Source organism: Vombatus ursinus, unplaced genomic scaffold (assembly GCF_900497805.2).
Source record: "Vombatus ursinus unplaced genomic scaffold, bare-nosed wombat genome assembly UNPS02014785.1, whole genome shotgun sequence".
NCBI lineage: Eukaryota > Metazoa > Chordata > Mammalia > Diprotodontia > Vombatidae > Vombatus > Vombatus ursinus.
In genome coordinates, this window is record NW_020954563.1 from 6,680,401 (window position 1) to 6,703,306 (window position 22,906).

Genomic DNA, 22,906 nt, shown 5'->3' on the forward strand with positions numbered 1-22,906 from the left:
GGACCATCCCAAAGTCACAGAGGAGAGCTAAGATCAGAACTGTGCCTTCTTGATTCCCATTCCAGAGCTGTTCCCGTGAATTCTTATTTGTGTTTGAAGGTGAAAATGCAAATGGTGAAAATAGGAAAAAAAACCCTTATGAACTGTCAGCTTCAGGTCCCCTCTTAACCTTTCCCTGAATGTTTTTTTTTCCTTGTAGCACATGTAAACCTTCTCCTGCCATGTGACACTGAGACACAGCATCCCCAAGGAGATTTAAAGTCCTAATATATTAGCAATAATTCTGTCGACTCCTGAATATGGGCTCATTCAAAAACCTATTTAGAGAAAACGGCAGCCATAATGCATTAATAGCCTTGGGTTTGTCATGCTTTGGATGCTCTAGTTAAGGATCTTCACAATGATAATATATTGATGCCAACCTTTTAAGCACTATGGAGAAATGTGGTTCAGGGCCTGTCTTTGAAGACTCATACAATAGCATTCATAAGGAGGGCATGGAATTAGATGTGGTTTGGGAATTTCATACTTTTCCATGCCCAGTCTACTGCTGTGACTGGGATTTAGGACTCAGAAGACCTTGTGGCCAGAGGAGGATTTTGATGTTGACCTGAACAAGTCTATTAATGAAAACGTGCCCATCTGTATGTTGGGCCTCAGGAGATGTGATGTACACTACAGCTTGTCTATCACATCTTCCCCTCTCTCCTCCTTTCCCCTCCCCTCCCCTCTTTTCTCCTCTCTCTCTCTCTCTGTCTGTGTCTCTCTCCATTCCTCTCTTATCTTCTCCTTTCCTTTCACCTCTTCCTTTTCCTCTCATCTCCCTCTGTGCCCCATTTCTCTCTGCCATTCTTTAGTCCTAGCTCCTGGGTATTTTCCCAAGGCAAACATAATCACTTCATCTGTAATTATAAACCAGACCCAGTGGTATTATGTATTATAGAGTATGACATCAGACACTACAGCAGTCTTAGGCATGAGTCTTAGAAGAACTACAGGGCTATATTCATATGCAACAAAATCTTGGCAACCCAGTCTGGCAGTAAGGAAGGGTACAAGAGAGATTTTTAATAGGGAACAATGAACCTCCTCCACAGGCAATGGGAATTTGGGATGGGTATTCCACATATGCCCAGTCCAATTTAAATTTCTTGTTGTTAATGAGATTCAGGGTTCTAGAATGCCCATAGCCAGAGGGAGATTTCTCAGCTGATTTGGATTGTCTTCTGCCACCCACTCCTAACTACAACCTGTTGGGTCACAGGATTTAGAATTGAAAGAGAATTCAGAGATTATCTCATCTAACCTTATAGATAAGGAAACAGGTTCAGAGGGAGTGAAGTGTCTTATAAGATTAAAGGTCATAGGATCACATATTTCAAGTTGTAAGGGACTTTAGAATTATTCATAAAATCCAACATTCTAATTTTACAGATGAGGAAACTGAGGCTCACAGAGTGAAGTGACATGCCTAAGATCATGAAAGTTGTAGGTTTTAGAGTCAGGATTTGAAGTCAGCTCCTTTGACTCAAAATCCACTGGTCTACACCAGTGGTGTCAAATTCAACTGGTCTACACCAGTGGTGTCAAATTCAAACAGAAATGGATTCTTGAAACCAAATATCACAAAATAATATTATCTATATTCTGTTTTATTTTCATTTATTTAGTTAAACATTTCTCAACTACATTTCAGTCTAGTTCAGGCCAGCACTTGGGAGTTTTGGCATAGAGCCTGAAAGTTTGACACCTGTGCCCTATACCATGCTATCTAAGAGGAGTGTAATGCTTACTGTAAGCTCAGCTGAAGAATAGCTAGGGGGAGAATTACATAGTTGATAAGCTAATTAAAGTTAGAGTAGAGGTGTTTTTGACCGAGGTTTCCTAAACTACATGAAACTGTTCTATAGTTCTACCATGGACAGTTCTCCCAACTGTCTATGGCCTCAGTAGGTTACCTTCAGAAAGAGTATGGGAAGAGGTGGGGAGAGAGCAGGCCAAGGAAGAGTTAGGTCTTTAAGTTTATGGGTGAACACGTTAGGACCTTTAGTAGTAAACGTTTTGCAGACCAGTAAACATTCACTGCTGCCAGTTTGCCACAGCCTTGGGAAAAAGCAGTTCTATGGTAAAAGGCTAATTAACTTGCCCACTGGGACACTAGGAGCTCCCTGAGCACCAACACATCTTAGCTCTTGGTTGAACAAACAAGCATGTTCTTAGTGATAGAATCTCTCTCTCTCCCTACTTCTCCCCCTCCCCCACCCCCATTAGCTTTGAAATGAAAGAAGGGGCTGGTGCTTACATCTTGAAATATCCATCAGTAAGAAATGTGTGGTTTGTATTTATATTGGTCATTATTATCACCAGGGGATACACATTTTAAACTACACCTTTAGAAAGGGACAGCCTGTAAAAAAGAATAATTCCTGGGCATCTAACCCATAAAAATAATGTGAAGTTGCACTTGGAAATAAATAGAATAGGTTGAAATAAACCTGTCAAAAGAATAATATTCAAAGCAATCAAAAGGGGAAAAATGGTAAGGACTAATAGGCATGTTAAAGAATTAGATCTGTGTTTTGTTTTTAACAGCATCTGCTGATCTAACCTAAATAGAGTCCAGAAAACAATGGGGACTGTGAAAATGATGAGTCATAAACAGGATCCTCAAAACAATAATTTCTGTACAATCAGGTCCTATGTGTAATGGACCTTTTGAGAGCCTGCTTGATATTGTCATCTACAGTGGCATGTCTGGAACATGTCACTTGGCCCTTGAAGAACAGAGCCCTCCAACTACAATGTATCAGAAACAGACAATGACTAGGTCCTTGCTCATCAGTCTAAGGACTGTTGACCCTAAAAGGCTTTGTTTTGGCCTTGGATAGATGATACCACTTCCCATTCCCTGTCCCATTTCCACATTCCCCATGGCTCTGTTATGCAAGTAGGCCCATGACTATAGTACAACATGGTTCCCCAAATGGCAGCTACTTTTTTTTCATGAAGCCTTCAAATGTAGTGTGTGTGTGTGTGTGTGTGTGTGTGTGTATGCAATTGGCCTCTCTGGACTGATGGGGTAGGAAGGAGGCCTGAAAATAAAGTGCTAGAAGGGGAAGGAAAGTGCCATTCCCTTTGCTATTGAGAAGGGCAAGACAATCATAAAATGTGGATGGGACAGAAGTAGGATATGATAGGAGAAATTGTCTTGGATCTTCCAAGAAAGGCTTTGAGATATACTCAGTTTCCTAGTTGAAAAGCCTTGAAAGAGAGATGGTCATTCCAGACTCTTCTGCAAGAAATATTCAAATTTCCATCCCTCAGTCATCCACAACCATGGGTCTCTGACCATGACATGAGGACTCCTTAGTATAGGAAGGTGGGGCCATTGAGCAGAATGTGTTCATACACATTGAACTCAGTCATGATGCTGAAATTGGTTTGGAAGAAAGGGTAAGGTTAACATGACATTTGAATTTTGTGTTCAGATTTGAACACAAGGCCAAGGATCTAAATCAGGGTGACAAACCTTCCCCTGTAAATCATGGTGAAGAGCTTTAAGGTACCATTCAGTTTACATACATAAAGCTAGGGTCAGATAAAGTACATTCAGAGAACATACTGCTTTCCCCACAAATGGTAGGACAAGTACGGAACTATTCTAGTTTTTGCTCATATGCCAGAGAAGTAGAGACCAAGAGAAAGGGCCCCAGGCAGCTGATAGTCAAGTTCCCTCCCTTGGCCTGATAGTCACCTGTGCTCAGGAGGTAGAATGGAGTCCCCGTGGTCACCTGTTGCCTACCCATTACCGCTAACAACAAGGAAACCAGTTCCCGGGCAGCATGCATAAGAGAAGAAAAGAAATAAAGAAAAATAAAAATGTGCCTGGTCATGATCAAAACGGCAATTATTTTTTTTTCTTTGAAGGTTTTGTTATTAAAAAGTAAAAGAATACCAAGGTGTTATTAGAAAGCATGGATGAACCCTCAGTTTCCATCTCAGATAGTGCCTGCAATCCAATGAATAGCCCTGAGAAATACAAATGGCAAGCAAACATTCTTGGTCCCAAACTACCATTCTCTGCAGGAAGGTGCCAGTAGACACCCAGAGGTGGTTGTGCCAAGAGGAGACATTGTTAATGCCAAAAGAATGGATGAAAGTGAAATAAATGATTAAAGCAACTGATATAAATGGCATTCCAGCCCCTAAGTGGAAAGGCTAACAGTCTGGGCTAGAACTGAGTAACACATTGTAAGAGCCCGGGGGAAGCCGAATGTTACAGGGAATGGACAGTGCCATGGAAACATACATAAAGGGCTGATATGAGGATCTGGAGCATTTAGGGGTTCCCTCCCCACTCCCAATCACAGGTTGCAAGAGTAGGTAGTTTGTCTATGGAGAGACACTGTGGAAAATAACATTTTGACATACAGGATGGAAACCCAATTAAAAGTAGGTACTTGATGTACTAAAACATACCATGAAGTATGGAAAGACCTTAGAAGCTGGACAACAAATAGAGCTTTCTGATTGGCTAATTTATCATCATTATAAAGACAGGCAGTAATGTTCTGGATAAATAAACAACCTGATGGCTTTTTAGTGGGATTAAGGCATTCTAGGGCCTGGAGCACTTTGGAATTGGGAATAGGAGAGGAGTCTCATGCTACAAATGATAGGTAATAAAGAGCTAAGAAAATCAAAATATGATACTTCAGTAACAGAATTTAATGTTTTCATGTAGGTCTAAACTAAGTAGTAATAGGTTAATGTTATGAAATAGACAACCAAGCCTGATCTCTAAGAACCCTTTCAACTCTAAAACCTATGAAATAATTCAGGTTAGCTCAACACCAAGGGATAAAGGTGGAGCTTGCAGCAGTTAGGTCAGGCACCATTACGATCAGGGAAAATGGTGGAGCTGACGTTAGCCGAACTACGATACACCAGTGCCACCAAGGTTGGCATAAGGCACAAAGATTAAAAGAAGGACAATCAATACCTGCTGGTTATTTGGGTTGGAAGTTATTGGGGAGCCTTTAGGAGAAATTTTGTTGTTTGCATTCAAAGAAATATTCACACCCAAGTTCCCAAGAAAGATTTCAATAAAAGGTGGGGCCACATTTTAAGGAACCCACGAGAGACTTCTCTAGGGCTGTGTGTTTCCTATTATAATGAACAAGAAAAAGGCCAGGGCAGCCAGGGGAGCTGTGTTACCTGCATTGTCACTACCATTAGGTGCATACCCTTGCATACTGTAGCTACGCTTGGTATCTCCTTGGTGGCTGGAGTCAGCCCTTTGGTAGAGGTTTGTCTATAATGATAAGGCCTTTCTAGGAGAGTCTAGGCCAGAGGTGTCAAACACATGGCCCAAGTGACAGACTAAATGAGATTAAAGTGTAATTGGTAAATCTATAACAAAGTAAATAAAATATAATAGAACATAGATAATTTTAATATGGAATTTTCTGGGTCAATGTGGCCCATAGGGATGCTTATGTACAGTTAAAGTGGTCCTCATTTCTATTTGAATATGTCACCACTGGTCTAGGTTGCTTATATGATATGTTTGAGACTCTAACTCTTAAAGATGTATACAACATGTCACATCCCAGTGGCACCCTAGTCTGTTTATTGTTCCCTCTTTTTAAGTATAGTGCACTCTCCCATTATATGCTGTGGATTTGGGAAAATTGTGTAAGAAATCTGGACAAGATCAAAGGTTGACTAATTCATTGCTTGTAATACAACAGAAGGAAAAGCTGCCCTAATTAGTTCATTTCTCCAGCCCACAGAACAGAGACCCCAGAGACATAAAGCTTAGTACAAGAGCTTCACACAAGGTGAGGGTTCCTTATTACTCCTATGGGATAAGAGGAGTAAGACAGTATAAATTACTTTGTCTTTCTATTTAATTCTTTACAAAATAACTATCCTTTTAAAGATAGACTCCCAGATGATACACTCCCTGCTTTTTGTGCAGAATGACGTTGGAATAAGTCCCTATATTTCCTGAATAACTAAAGCCAATACCCAACACAGGATTATCTGAGGATACTGCTTGCCTTTCCTAGTTCTCCATTAGCCTTGAATTTGACGTTTAACTCTTCATAGGGGGACCTTTTAATATGGTAGTTGTATGTGTGGGGGAAACTAAGAGCAACTCTGCCCATGATTTTTTGAGGGTCCATAATTTTTTTCCCAGTGACTAGGCTCAGTTTTCAATCAAATCACATACCTTTCCTAACTCCTGCATATAAGCCCCATGTGAGACTCAAGATTCTAGCTTTCCTGTCATTTGCTTGTGCCACTGTTGAGAGAGGTTCTGCCCTCTGAGGGTGATGGGCAGCTTGCCCATGCCAGTGTTGTACACTGCCCTTACTCTATAGGCTGGAGAGGGAAGAGTTCTGATTTTCTGACAGGAAAAGACCAGAAGACTGCCACAGGAGGTATAGATACCAAACAAGAAAGCATCACTTGAATTTTATAGACATGAAAAGTTTTCCCTCTGCTACTTAGTCATTTCATTCCTTGTGGTAGTAGCTCCTGAGATAGATGTAGCCTCCGAACTTGCCAAATCTAACAGTTCACTGGGGCTTTGCTGTATCTGGATTCTTGTGTGTTTCAGGGCTTTGGGATGAGCATGGCTCATGAGCCTCAACTAAAAGTATCTATGAATTACACCACCTTTGGGCTAGGGAACTTGTCTTCAAGAAGAATGACTCTAGAGTTGTGCTTCAGATCCTGTTCCAGTCTTTTGTCAGTCCTCCTGTCTCTTGTGCCCCTTCTATTGAGCTCTTTCATTTCATCTTGGGATCATGTGGTGGTTGACTCCTTGTCTATTTGTCCTCTGATATTTTCTCTGGTTCTGTCAGTACTTCAGATTCAATGTCACAGTCTTTCCTGTTTTTCTTTTGTTTGTTTTTGTTTTTGTTTTTGCACCTATAGTTAACCCTACCCCTCTACCCCTACCAACTGGGACAATAGCTAATAAATATTGCTGGTTCTTGACTTTGGGTCCTAACCCCCCAGCTGATCTCTAAGATTCTTTCAAACTGGAATCATAGCTTCTAGAGTTAGAAGAGTCTATAGAGGTTATTTAGTTCAACTATTCTCAATTTAGAATTATGGAGGGGACTTGCCAACTCATCACAGTAAGATGCAAAGTGAAAATTTGAATAATAATAAGCATATTAATAATAGCTAGCATTTATATTGTGATTTAAGTTTGTAGAACACTTCATGTTATGTTACCTCATTTGATCCTCATGACAATTCTGTAAGGTAGGTGCTATTATTATCCCATTTTACAGATGAAGAAACTGAGGCTGACAGAGATTAAATGACTTGTCCAGTGTCACACAGCTAGGAAATGTCTGAACAGTACTTAAACTCAGGTCTTCCTGATACTAAGTACAACTGTCTACCTACTGTGCCACCTAGATTTGAAGCTAGATATCCTGAGTGAAGAGTGAGGCTCTTTCCAATTCAGTAGCTTCCCTTTGATGATTTAATCCTTGTGTCAGAACACCCTCCATCTTGGTTAGCATATACTATTCTGCTCACAAGCTTACCACTCTACTTAGGAGAGGTCATTTTTGTCCTTTGGCTCAAGTAGAATCCCAGTAAGCGTTCAACTTTTTGCCTATTTCCTTCTATGATGACTACTCTGATAGCAAAGCTCCAGCATATTTGGATTTTTTGCTCAGAGAGGAATCTTGGTGCTTCTGAGATTGGCAGACGTAGAGAAGATATTTTGCTCAGCCATGACTACTAGATAGGAATCTCCATGAAGGGGACATTTATAAAGAGTCCAGAAATACAATAGGTGAAATGGTGCTGGTTTGAGTACTCTTAGCATTGGGGATTCTATGTTTTGCCACTCCCAGAAATGCCAGTGATAACAGCCAAAAACAAAGCTCTTAGAACAAAACCATAGATGAATGATTTTCCCTCAGCCTTTCTGGGAAGGGTAATGAGCCTAACTGACTTGAGAATTTGGGCAAGCTGGAGTGAGTACCGTGTTGGAAAATGCAATATGCTCTAGAGAAAAGTGCATGTGTGCTCTCCAACATTCACTTGATCACAGGGTCCTTACTTAAATCTGGTATGCACAGGGTGAAGTTTTACCAACAAAAAATAAGTTGTGATTAGAAGAGAGAGGGAGAACAGGTCAACATGTCAAGGAGTTGATGAATCTCTTCCACAGATGTTTTCTGACGTATTCATGCCTATGAATAATCATGCCAAAAGGACTATCTAGCCCATCTGATGGGACTTTCACCTTAGAGTCATATTCTGTTTGAATGGTCATGAAAAAAGAGGACACCAGAGTGTAACTGGCTATAATCAGAAAAGCCAATAAGGAAAAAAAAGATTTTTTTTCCTTGTTCTTCCCTTTTCTTCCCCCAATCAGAAACATTACCCTTTTGCAATTCACTTAGTACTCTTGTTTCACATCTCTTAAGTGTATACATTGTGTGTTTTTATGATCATGTGCATGAGTTTCTTATTACCCCATTAGATTGTGAAGGCAAAGAGGGTAAGGGAAGAGCCTTCTTTAATATCTCTCCCAAATCTGTGCATAATAAGTGCTTGATAAACTTTTAGGAATTGAATTGAAAATTATAGAAAGGACAAGCAGCTATTCACTCTCTTCAGACACAACAACAAAAGAATAAATGGTCTCAAAAGGCAACAGGAGTAAGTCTTGTTGGATGTTACCCAAAAGATGCCCATCATAAGGGTTGCAAGATAAGGGGCAGTGTTACCAAGAGCATATGTGGAATCTTGCCATCTATTAAATGAGGGGTTGGACTCAATGATCACTGATGTCTTTTTCAGCCCTGTTACTGATCGTCATCCCTTCCTAGCAGGTTCTTCAGGAAACTTCAGGGGCCATATATCACTACCGAGATATTTTGGGGACAGGGTAGATATGGATATGCTTTACAATTCAAGTACCCGATTCAAATATATTTCTCTAGGAAGTACAAGTCTTGATCCTTTCCTGCCTGTCCATGTTCATCTATCTGCTTAAAGGGGTTTCAGATAGAGCATTCTGAGTTTGCACTAGTTCTTTTGAGAAGTAATCCAGCATCATAAAGTGATATCTTTAAGATCTCTGCTTTGGAAATAGTCACAGAGGAGGCAGATGCTATTTGGCTCGTGAGACAGCATAGTGGCATGGACAGAACATTGCAACTGGAGCCAGAAGACCTGAGTCTAAATCCATGCTGTTCTGTCCTTTTCTTGGCCATGTAACCTTAGGCCATTGGCTTCCTTTCTCTCAGCCTCAATTTCTTCTTCTATAAAATGAAGGAGTCAGACAAAGTGACATCCAAGGTTTTTTCAAACCCTAAAACTTATGATCCTACAAAAGCAATCTGTAAACCTTAAAGTGTTAGAGTCATGTGAGTTATGGTTACTAAATGGGGCTGTACTAAGGTGATTGAACTTTGTAAATTGCAAAGTACTTCAGAAATGTGCGCTGCCATTACTAGAACAACTCAAGGTTTTGTTTATGTAGGCCAGCAGCCCATTTGGAAAGATGAGGCTTTGACTGCTTCTAATCAGGGTTTAACTTCTGAGAACACAGCTCCTTTAGGCTCCATTAGCTATCTATCTACTTAGAAACAGATTTATGAAGGAAAACTCCCCCCACCCCACTCCTTTCATGACTCTGAGATTTTTTTTTAAATAAGTGATTCAAGACGAGAATATATAGGAGTACCTTGTACGTTTTAGATCGTCTAAAGCTATCTCTCCCACCAGAAAGCCAGAGCAAGGTCTTTGAAATGGCGTTGCAATTGATGATTCACACAGAAGGCATTTCCCCCTTTTAAAGGAGGTACAGAATAACGCAGGGGGCAAAGAGACAGTGCAGAAGCAGTGCTGACAGAGGAGAAAGCATGCGGAGAAATTCTCTATAGGCCACACCATGGAGCAAAGAAAAAGGACCCGGGGAGTCACCAGGTCATCCTTTTTGATGTACAGTGATGACACAAGCACTTCACCTCATTACTCGGCACAGCCAGACTCAGCCATGGGCAATATCACCTGCTTTCTTCCACCAGGTGGCAAATGAGGGTGCTATAGGGAAAATCCATCAATTTGGCCTCCACTAAGCTGACATCTGTGGCAACTCAGTCAGGGGCAAGAATGAGAGAACTCTTCTCACAACTTATTCAGGAACAAGAACACAGAGCAGCAAAATCCAATCTTGGAAGGACCTCAAAGGCCGACACCAGGCTACATCACAGCATAAGGCCCTGCTACAACTTCTCTGACAATTGCACATCCAGCCTCCACTTGAAAACCTTCAATGACAGGGAGCCCACAGCCTCCTGAGGCACCCACTTTTGCATCTGGATAGCTCTACCTTCTGGGAAGATTTTTTCCCTTCTTTATATCAAGTCAAGGGAGGATTAATTTAAGGAAAAAAATCTTTTTAACAACTAGAAACAGCTGTACAAAGTTAAATGGGCTGCCTTGGGAAGCAGGGGGCTTCCCCCTCCTTGGGGGTGGGGTGGGCTGGGGCTTTAAGCAAAGAGAGGAAAGCCACTTGTTAAGTGTGATGTAGAGGGCATTCTTGTTCAGATACAGATGAGAAGAGATGGTTTTGTCATTCTATGAAGACATAAATAAGACTTAAGGGAGAATACTTAAATGACTTAAGAGACAGTGTGGTATAGTGGAAAGAGCAATGCATTTAGAGTTAGAAGCCCTAGGTTTAAATTCTGGCTTTGCTATTTGCTACCTATGTTACCTTGGGCGAGTCACTTAAACTTCCTGGGCCTCAATTTTTTCATTTGTAAAATTAAGGGATTGTTAATCTGTAATGTTTCTTCCAGCTCTAAAGCCTATGATAATGATCTATATTTGAAATCAGTAGTGGCAGCCTCACTGTTTCAAAGCCAAACCAAAACAATACCCCTTCTTTCCTCCGTGTTTCTTTCAAGTCTTATTTCAACTTCTTTGTTTAGGCCATCTGGAAAGCAGGATTTTTTTTTCAAATTTCGTAGATCAAATCCTCCCACTTGACTGTCTCTGAGTCAGGGTCCTTCCTAGACTTCTCTTTAGATCTTTCTTCAGAACCCAGGAGACAGAAAAATAAAATGGAAGGAACAGATACAGGCATATATTTGGGGGCCAAGTGTTCAACAATATTCTTTTCTCCTGCTTTGTAGAGGGTGGGAACAGAAGGTCTAGCTGAAAGAGGCAGGAAAAAAAGAGAAGCAGCTCAGCCTCCATTTTATTTGATGCTCTGGGAAAGATGAAAAACACCAAGGAAAGAGAAGACCTAAGGTGAAATCAAGTAAAATAGAACTAAAGAAGGCAGTACAGGTAACGAGCAGAAGGATATGGTCTGGGAGGGAGAAAAAACAGAAGATGCCTATTTTCCAAACATCAATATTGGGACATATAGTCCCACAATGGACTTTGCTTTGGTGGTGATTTGTGTCTTGAAGAGGAATGATTTTTTTTTTATATTAGTGCAAGCACCATTGTAAATGTGAACTCTGCCACTTAAGATGCAATGGCCAATGATTGCTGTGACTGTCCCACCACACATCCATATGTATTGTGTGCATATCTAGAACCTTAATGTGGACTTTTTGGGTATATTTCCATGAATAAGTCTGATGTTTATTTTACCTATCATTCTCTTAATTTTGCAGTATCATCTCTTGTGATATATAATTTTATTGCAATGCTTATGACATGATCCATTCATTTATTATTAAGTCTGGGGCACAGTATTTGAAAAAAAAAAAAAACAATTGTCCTGGAGAGCAAAGAGTCTACAATTACTGACAGGGATAGAGAACCAGGGGCAGAGGAATGATATAAAATAAAAGCTTTGGGAGAGGGATGGTATTGGGGATACCAGGTGAGAGACAAGGACTGTTTCCTTATTGGACACTACTGGTGAGTTTCATGGCTTGGATCCAAGGACCCATTGTCAATGATGGGGAAGAGTGAAGACAGGTGTTCTATCTGTATGAATCAACAAGCACTTAGAAATGCTGATGATAGGTATGTTTTCAAATGAAATACATTGAAAACACAAGAGAAAGGAGATTTGGCCATGGAAGGTAACAGAGTAACAGAATATCAGAACAAAAAGAGGGTAGAATCAGCACAAACACTACCACAGGTATCCCCAACGAATGTAGAATGTGGAGACAAATTAAATAGTGCTGCCCCCTGAAATAATCTGAAAAAAATAATGATACCAGGAAGATTTCCAGATCTTATCCAGGTGATTTTCAAGTTTTAGTAAGAAAAATAAAGCATAACTAATGTAAGATGAGTGACAATCTAATTAATCATAACACATCCAGATAATTTGAGCAAAACAAAAGGGGATGTTCTGCATGATATCAAGAAGTGAAGCATCAAAGAATAAAGGTGTGCCAACATTTATTTAGTAGTGTCTAGGAGAAAAGGTCTCTCATTTAAAGACCAATGCTGGCTTTGTTGACTGAAACATCAACTTCCCACAGCTTAGTAGGAGGAATCATTAAGTAGCAAAAGCCTACGTCTTAGAATTAGGATACCTAAATCTACATCCCAACTTTGGTAGTAGGTAATCAACTCTAGCTATTGTGACTTTGGGCAAGTCACTGACTTTTTTGAGATTCACTTTTCTCATCTATAAAATGGGGGAAAATACTTCTACTATCTACCTTAGAGGGCTGTTATAAGGGGAAAATATTTTATGAACCTCAAAGTTCTATAGAAATGTGAGTTACGATAATAATGTATTATCACCATCATTATTATTCTCTCCATTTAAATATTCATTGACCGATTTTTAAAGCTATTATTTTTCTCTTCTGAGTGAATCTGCCCAGAGCTGGGAAAAGGATCTGTGTACCCTAGGCAAAGTTCGACACTTGTGTCCCCTGAGGTTTTAATTGTAAAACACACTACTTGATTTATCACAAAGACCATACCTACATGTTCTAGAGAGCAAAATTTCTGATATTTTAAAAAAAACATTATTCAAAATGTTAGACCCCAGAGGACAAAAGTAGCAAAGAGGCAAATATAATAGGTACACGATATTAAGAATCACTTCCTAACAATTAGAGCTGTTCAAAAGTAGAATGAACTGGTCTCTTCAAATTCTAAAATTCTATGAGTTTGTGATTCTCCTCTATTATGTAGTCAAGGCCACTGCCCACCACTGGTCACAACTTTGGACCTACTCAGGAAGGGGGAGAATCCTCTGTGCAGATGGTGGGTATCTGCCTAACATATCTTTTATAAATGAGCAAATCAGTCTCTTGAATTCAATTCATATGAATTATTCCCTTAGAGCCTGATAAAAATAAGAGTGTACTGATCAAATCAAGATTCTGGATTTTAAGGGTTAAAGACCTTAGTCTGAGCTTGTGGTACAGGCACCTGGTAGGGCCCATCTTGAGCTGTAAACCAAATGGATTTTCTCTCTTTTTCTGTATCCAATCTCTCAGTAGGAAGAGAGGGTATGTAGTAGAAAAAAATAGGAAATAAAAAAGGAGAAAAATAGATGTAAGGAATAGGAGGGAATGAACTGGAGAGTAAAGGTTAGAGATGAGTAAAAGAAGAAAAACCACTGAGATGAGATAGTTTTCCTGTTGATGGACTATAAGTAACACCGCATTTCTCAAGCACATCATCCTCAGCTCTACAATTTCTGCAGAGGACAAACTGTAGAGCAAGCATGGTGGGGCACATTCAGAAGGACAATGATATGCCCTTAATTGAGACCTGTGATATCGGACAGAGAGGATTCTCCAATAATCACACAGACTTCAAGCAGGGCAGAAAGATGGCAGTAATCAGTGTCCATCATTCAGATGCAGCCAGATGAGCACCAAAGGAACTCAATAACTAATAGGCATTTGCCCAGAAGTTTCCACATCCTTAAAAAACCCTCTTTCCTTCCTTAATGCTGTCAATATAAACTGTCTACCTTGGACAGTGAATTGTCTTACATGCTGCGTTTCCCGGATAATTGATGGTGTTCTTTACTCTGGACCATTTTTTTCCCTCTGGTGGAAAAGTCTGCCGAGGGCAGTGATTTTTGTCAGTTTTATTTGTAGCCCATCAATTCCCTTCCTCCACAAAAGGTATTTTATCTTTGTCTTCTCTATCGTCTGTGGCCCTGGGAGGAAACAAGTTAGGCACATGTGTCCCTTTCAAGATGGATGTGGAACAAATGGCAAGGCCTTAGTCCCCTTGTTTTCTCCTTGATCCCCAAGCTTCTACCGGGTGCTAAATGCATCCATCTAATTTCCTGAAGAATTAGAAAAGTAGTAAACATGTGGATTTCGTTTCTCCTCTTTCCTATGTAGGCATAGGTGCTAGTTGTTTTGTACGTGTGTAGATTTGCAATCTAAATGCAAATGGCTACACTAAAAATAACTATCCCTTTTTCTAGGCTGTGGCCACTCCTGACTGGCTGCAGAGAAGCCCGAGGGTCCAGAGACAGTAATGATAGCAAGGCTGTGTCATGACTGTACTTTGCCCCATGTTTGCAGCTGCTCTTAAATAGCTGCAAAAGGAAAACACAGACACTCCCACATACCTTTTGTTGCCAGTCGAACACAGTTGATTTTGGTTTCCTGCGAACAACAAAAATGAGAGATATGGTTAATCAGTTGGTGGGTTTAGTTTATTCTTTTTTACCATTATTATTTTAAATCATAGTTTATATTTGTCATTCTCTTGAACACACTGCAAATGCCAGTTTTCAATTACTCTTCAAGGGGGCTTCATAGAATTAGGGGATCTAGAGGTGGAATTGAAGACAGGAGGACTCCAGTTTGGATCCAGTCTCTGACACTTAACTATAGAACCATGGGCAACTCACTTAACTTCTCCTAGCCTCAGTTTCTTCATCTGTAAAATGAATATAATAATACTCATAGTTTCTACTTGGCAAGAAAATAGCAAAGCTCAAGGAAGAGAAAAAAATATATATGTACATATATATAACACACACACATACAAGTATATACCATAATATATGCAAAGCCTTCTACAGATACTTAAATGCAATAAAGGTCAGCTATTCTTATTGGAATAATTAATATGTAAGTAATCAAAGGTAATTAGAGTCTTCCCCAGGGCCTGCCTGTATGTATCTCTTATTCAGATGCCCAATCTCCAGACAGAGGTTCTACACCAATCATCATCCTAATGTGACCTTGGGTGAGATATTTAACTTTTCTGAACTTCAATTTCCTTATCTATAAAATAATAATAATAATAATAATAATAATAATTCTTGTTCCTTAAAGGTTTGTTGTTGTGAATATCAAGGTTAACATGTGAAGGTGCTTATTTCATTATAATACTTCTTCTTCTTCTTCTTCTTCTTCTTATTATTATTATTATTATTATTTTGGTGAGGCTATCATGGTTAAGCGACTTGCCCAGGGTCACACAGCTAGTGAGTATCATGTGTCTGAGGCCAGATTTGAACTCAGGTCCTCCTGACTCCAGGGCCGGTTCTCTATTTACTGTGCCACCTAGCTGCCACTATAATATTTATTATTAATATAGTATTTTAAGGTTTTTAAATCACTTTATATACGTTATCTCATGTGATCCTTGCAACAACTCTCCAAGGTAAGTAAAATTATTATTTTTATTTGACCGAGAGGAAATTTAGACTGACAGAGATTAAGGGACTTGCCCATAGTCATATAGCAAGTTGGTGTTTGATTTAAGCTCAGGTCTCTGGACAATAAGTTCATCTTGTATGTGTGAGACTATACCATACTACCTCACAGGGTATTAAATGAGGACAAATGACTAAACCTAGCCCTTCTTCAAACATCCCCATTTCTGCTGATGATACAACCATCCTCCCTAAGGCTGCAACCTTACAGTCATTCTGGACTCTTCCCTTTCCTTTAACCACGGTATCTGTTCATTAAGCAGGTTTTGTTGAGTGTAGCTCTGCTATATCACTAATAATAATAATTAATAATAGTAACAATACCATTTGTGTAGTACTTTAAGATTTATAAAATGATTTCCAAATATTTAATTTTAATCTTACAACAACCCCAGGAGATGGGTGCTATTATTACCCACATTTTACAGATGAAGAAACTGAGGCACAAAAAGGTCAAGTGACTTGTCCAGAGCCACATATCTAGTAAGTGGTCAAGGACAGATGTGAACTCAGGTCTTCCTGACTCCAGGTCCAGTGCTCTTTCCACTGTAACACCTAGCTGCCTATGTCAGTCCCCTTCTCTCCACTCATGCAGCCTTTGCCTAGATTACCTATCCTAATAATCTAGGCTGTTGCAAAACTTACTACTTATTTTCCCTAAGACCTACCCTTCTCCAATTCATCTTCCACAGTTGTGAAAATCACATTCTTTAAGCAAAAATATGACCATCACTCCTCCTTGCCTTCCTAAATCTTCAAGAGCATCCTATTGCATGTATAATAAAATGTAAAATCTTCAACTAGTCACTTAATGCTCAATGTAATCTTGCTCCCCTTACCTTTCAATAATCTCATTCCATATTATGACTCTCTCCATACTTCCAGTTTTAGTCACCTTGGAGTACTGACTACTTTCTGCATATAACATTATAACTCCTACTTCCATAGAAGTTTACCCAGGTAAACTTACGCACCATTACAATAGTGATTCCACCATATTTCTACCCTACCTCCTCCTTTTAGAATCTCTACCTTCCTTCACGGCACAACTCAGATCCAACCTCTTACATGGGACCATTCTTTTTTTAAATTATTTATTTATTTTCGGTTTTCAACATTAACTTCCATAAGATTTTGAGCTCCAAATTTTCTCCCCATCTCTCCCCTGCCCCCACCCCAAGACAGTGTGCAATTTGATATAGGCCCTACATATACATTCATATTGAACCTATTTTCACATTAGTCATGCTGTAAAAAATTAGAACCAATGGGAGAAACCATGGGGCCATTCTTAATCTTTCAATTATTTTCACTCTCTCTCCCACTTGAAATTATTCTCTCTCTCTCTAGATATATATATGTATATATATATATATGTTTCTATGTATATGTTTTTACACACACACACACATGCATAGTGCATCTGTATAGTTAGACCTTAATAAATATTATTTTGATGTAATTATTATCATTATAGCTTACCAGTTTATGTTTCAAACAGATCAATATGGTCCAGAGTTATAATGAGCTATTTTGATGCTTTGGTCAAATGGCACTAAATGTCCTCATATTAACCACAGAAGTTTGGGGTGGGAGGATCACCAACACTGGCATTGTTGTAGAGAGACAAAGACCCTGAAGCACCAGATCCTATGGGGGAAGAACCCATTCTACTGTTTCCTGAAGAATTTATTTTTTTTTTGAGAAAGAGCAAGGCAGGACCAAGTTGGAGATACACTCACCTGGCTTGTGACCACCAGGGTAGGAAGCATATCATCTTATAGCTACCTAGTTTAACTAATTATTCTTGCTAACAAGTTTCTGTGTTGCCACAGTAATAAAAATGCTGTAAAATGTAATAAAATGTAAGATTGTATAATATTTTAAATTAAAATATTTGTAGTCTGTAAAATTTGGTGCCCTTAAGGCAAAATCCTAGTTGTGCCTCTGATGAGGATCCTTTGAAAATCTGATCTGAAGTGAAAGGCTATACCTGAATGATTTATGCATTGGAGTTTGGAAAATGGTATAGTTAATTTGAAAAAAAATGTAATTCATCAAACTAGAGTTTCAAGTTCTACAATTTACCTCAGTAGAGAAATTCTCCCATTTAAAAAGAGAAGCAAGAGGTAAACAAAGAAAACATCATTTTTTGACGATGGTACCTTTGCACCAGCATCATGGAAAATACTGAAGCACAATATATCTCACTTGAAGACACTCCACCTTCCCCAAAGTCCTGTTGCTGCACCACATCCATTTGAAAAAATGTCACTAGTAACAATTGCCTTCGAGTAGTATGGTGGAATGAAAAGAATCTCAAACTAGGAATTGAGACATGGCCCAAATTCAAGCTTTGCTTATACTTTTTGTGCGACTTTGAACAAGTTCCTTATCCTTATCTATAAAAAGAGAGGATCGATCTCAATGATCTCTTGTCGTTCAGTCGTTTTTCAGTCATGTCAGACTCCTTGTGACCCAATCTTGGCAAAGATACTGCATTGGTTTGTCATTTCCTTCTCCAACTCATTTTACAGATAAGGAAACTGAGGTAAACAGGGTTAAGTGACTTGCCCAGGGTCACCCAGCAAAGAAGTGTCTGAGGCCAGACTTCAATTCGGGAAGATGAGTCTTCCTGACTACAGGCTTGATGCTCTATCCAGTACTATACTTAGCTGCCCCCATGATATCTATGTTCCCTCTAACCATCTACAGTGTTCTATGATCCTCTGTTCAGACTCGGAGACCACATTCACATTCCCAGTTCTGTTCACAACTGCTTTGCTCTGACTTTCCTTTCCTCTGGTTTCCTATTGTGTAGGTAACAGAACTGTAAGAGGTGGATTTTGCAGCTTTGTTGCTGCCCCAAATTGCTAATCAAGGCTGGGTTTCAGAAGTTATGCTGTGTGCCCTGTTACGTGACAATCATAAAGAACAGCTTTATTTCCAGAAAGCAGGCTGAGCAGATTGTGATTTTTTAAAAAATCCTGTTTTGACTTGTAAATGGAGCTTGAGAAATCTGGAAGTCACCAATGAGATACCTTGTCACTGGTGCCGAGTCACTTGGCAGACCCAAATTATTAGAGCCATTTAACGTGACAGACTCATCATTTAGGGACAGCGAGTGAGAGATGTTTTTCCTTGGGTGATGGCAACGGACCAGCATTCAAATTCTCACTCACTTTCTCTTACATGCTTAGAAGACTGAGATGTTCCATCAACATCTGAAAAAGGTTACAGGAAGCCAAAGGGCATCAGTCTGTTATCTATGCCAGGATCTCATCTGAGGATGATGTTTGTCCCCAGGTCTGGAATGAATCTCAGGAGACAAACACTAAATCAAGTGATAATAGCTATGGGGGGGGACAAGGAGCCTCGTGGTAGGCACTGTGGGGGGCAAGATTAAAGAAACAGGAGATAATAACCACTGATGCTCGTATTGTATTTAAATGTTTGTTTTATAACTATTGTCTCATTTGAGAAGGGATGATGCTTATTTTTTTCCATTGGTTTAGGGAGCTATTCTATGTAGCCATGTTGGTAGCCAAATGTTCTATAACTTAGAGTCTTAAAGAATTTCTTGGGGGCAGCAAAAGGTTGAGTCTTGTCTGGAATCATAGAAGAAGGAGCATGAATCAGAGGTATAATGTGTACACAGGTTGTCTTAATGTTCAGAGGCCAGTGCTCTTTACATCGTACTGTTCCTTATCTGTAACATGGGGATATAATACCTGTAGTGTAAATCAAAATAATCACTATAACTTATTATCCATATCTCACAGATGAAGAAATTGAGGCTCAAAGAGATTGATTGACTTACCCCATGGTAACATATCTAAAGGGCAGTGAGGTGGTTCAGTAAATAGAGTGCTGGGTCTGGAGTCAGAAAGACTCATCTTTGTGAGTTCAAATCTGGCCTCGACACTAGCTGTATAAGCTTGGGCAAGTCACTTAACCCTGTTTGCCTCAGTTTCCTCATCTGTAAAATGATCTGGAGAAGGAAATGGCAAATCACTTCAGTATCTCTTCCAAGAAAACTCCAAATGGGGTCACAAAGAATTGATTATGACTGAAAATGACCCAACAACAATGTAGTTAACGTTAGAGGAAGAATTTAGACCTATGTCTTCTAGACACCAAATTCAGCACTATATCTATTATAAAATGTCAAATGCCCAGACCAGCTCACAAGCAGCTTAACCTCCCTAGTTTATATGCCCTGACTCTAAAAATACATTTATGGATGGCAGATCATGGTACTGTGGGTCAGGAATCCTCATTCTACTAATAACTCACTGTGTGACCTTGAACAGGTCAATGGAGCCTCTTTGTGCCAGAATTTCCTTATATACACAGTAAGGAGTTCAAACAAGGTGACTGGCCATCTAGTCTAATTCTGACATTCTATAATTCAGTTAGAGCTATAAAGATAGGCCCTTTTTAGGTATAAAAAGGAGGGTGATAGATTGTTCAACCACATGTCCTTGCCAGCATGGAAAACAGACCAAAGTGTATCTTAATTAGATGCATTCATAGAATCAGAGATAGAGAGCTGGAAGGGACCTCAAAAACAATATAATCCAAGCTCCTTCCTTTTACAGAGCAGGAAACTGAGGCACAGGGCAATTAAGTGAATTGCCTGAAGTCACACAGGTATTAAGAATCCGAGTTCTTTCCAGTATACCAGGCTGCCTTCAATTACGTGAGAAAGGCCTAGCCCTTAAATCAGGAATTTGGAATCCAAGTTCACATTCCTGGATGGGTTTCAGGATGCTGGGGAAGTCCCCAATGCCCCAGTGGCCCCTCCACTCAGCTCTAATGAGGCCTTGATGATACCTGTTTCCCAGTTAGCAAAGCCTTTCGGTTGTAATTACTAATTGATGTTTGTAAAGTATTTTAAATCCTCAGGTGACAGATGTAATCAAGGGGCAATTTATTATGGTAATTGTTATTAGTATAGATCATCAGTATTTGTAGATGTCACTTCTCCCTGCAAGCAGGTGTGCCAAGATTAGAGGGGAACAGAAGCTTCCTGTTAAAGAAAAGAGTATCCACTATTTCTCCTGTAAGCCCATACCCCTAGTAGGCAGTGCTCTAGTGCCATGAGAGTTTAGGAAGATGAGGATCAGAGAGTTAGTGTTAAAAGGGAGCTTGGAGGTCATCAAGTCTGAGCTCTTCATTTTACACATGAGGTGAGGGAAGTCGAGAGAAGGGCAGTGACTTGCTCAGGAGATCACATAAGGTGGAAATGGCAGATCTGAGATCAAAAATCAGGTTCTCTAATTCCAAATCCAGTGGGATTCCTCATCCCTCACATGACTATACATGGCTCATAAAGTCAAAATCAAACTAGACATTTCTAATTTTTCTGGGTCAGACAGACCATGTGTCCTTCTGTAGAGCCAGGAATTCTAGTGCTCTAAGTCAACTTGGCTTTGAGTATTCAAAGGACAATCAGGCCCAGAGAGTTTGGACCTAGACCTCAGGATGCTGCTATGGCCCTCAACCCTGATCCTCTCCTCCAATCCCTTGGAGGAGCACTGATGAGGAAGAAGCATGTAAAGTGAGTGGTTCGATAAACATTTATGACATGCCTTCTATTTACCAGGCACTGTAGGATGCAAAGAAAGACAAAAGTCAATTCCTAACCAGTCAGTTCATTGGCTCTGTGAATGAGAAACTCCTTCCAAGCTGACTTCCTACCCCAGTACATTTAGAGCCAGGAGACTTAACAGTGAACCTTGCTGGCCTTGACTCTAGTTGTTGAAATTAACATGGGCCTCTCATCATCCTAGCGACCCTTCTCTGGATGACCAATGTCCATCCTAAAATATAGCACCTGATTAACCTTATATCCCCTTTCCTCCCATGGCAACTAGACTAGTAACTCAAGGGAATAATATAGATATGGTAAGCTTATATTTCAAGAAAACATTTGACAAAATCTCTCATGCTGTGCTTGTGGCTAAAATTGAAAGTCATGGGCAAGATGATAGCACAAGTAAGAGGATTTGGAACTAGTTGAATGACCACACCCAAAGAGTAGTCCTTAATGTCAACTTGAAGGAAGAGTTTTAGTTTATTTTTTTAAAATTAATTTAATTTTAGTTTTCAACATTCACTTCCATAAGATTTTGAGTTTTCAATTTTCTCCCCCTCCCTCTCCTTCCCCCTCCCCAAGACAGCATGCAATCTGATATAGGCTCTACATATACATTCATATTCAATATATTTTCACATTAGTCATAATGTAAAGAAGAATTAGAACTAATGGGAGGAACCATGAGAAAAAAGAGACAAAACAAAACAACAAAAGAAAAGGAGAGCAAATAGTATGTTTCCATCTGCATTCAGACTCCTAAGTTCTTTCTCTGGATGTGGATAGCATTTTCCATTGTGAGTCTTTTGGAAATGTCTTAGATCCTTGCATTGCTGAAAATTGCTAATTCTATCAAAGTCAGTCATTGCACAATGTGGCTGTCACTGTCATTTCTTATAGCACAATAGTATTCCATTACATTCATATACCACAACTTGTTCAGCCATTCCCCATTTAATGGACATCCCCTTAATCTCCAATTCTTGGTCACCACAAAAAGAGCTGCTATAAATATTTTTGTATATGTGGGTCCTTTTCCCATTTTGGTGATCTCTTTGGGATACAGACCTAGTGGTGGTATAGCTGGGTCACAGGGTATGCGTAGTTTTATAGCCCTTTGTGCATAGTTCCAAACTGCTCTCCAGAATGGTTGGATCATTTCACAACTTCACCAACAATGCATTAGTGTTCCAATTTTCCCACATCTTCTCCAACATTTATCATTTTCCTGTTTTGTCATGTTAGCCAATCTGATAGGTGTGATATGGCACCTCAGAGTTGTTTCGATTTGTATTTCTCTAATCAACAGTGATTTAGACCATTTTTTATAAGACTATAGAGAGCTTTAATTTCCTGAAGGAAGACTTTAAATGGAGAACTTCAGTGCTCTGCCTTTGGCTCCATGCTGATCAGCATTTATTTCATTAACTTAAATGATAGCATAGATAAACATATTTATCATGCTCCAGCCCTATGAGCTCCCTTTTTCTAAATGGGGGGCTCATTACCTTTTTTGTATTATGAATCCCTTTGTCATTCTGGTAGAAAAAAATGAAACAAATTCACAGGCCTCAGATTATGAACCTTTGCTCTCAACACTAGGCTAGAGCTGAAGGACTTTGGACACA

The 22,906-nt window shown here is 39.6% G+C and overlaps 1 protein-coding gene across 1 annotated transcript in view; it reads right to left on the reverse strand.

Moving 5' to 3' along the window:
* PTPRT (protein tyrosine phosphatase, receptor type T) overlaps positions 1-22,906 on the reverse strand; it is an 885,105-nt gene that overhangs the window by 182,242 nt on the left and 679,957 nt on the right. Inside the window, exon 12 of the mRNA XM_027867127.1 lies at positions 14,582-14,618. Coding sequence (XP_027722928.1) covers positions 14,582-14,618 — 37 coding nt within the window. The remainder of the gene's footprint in view (positions 1-14,581; positions 14,619-22,906) is intronic.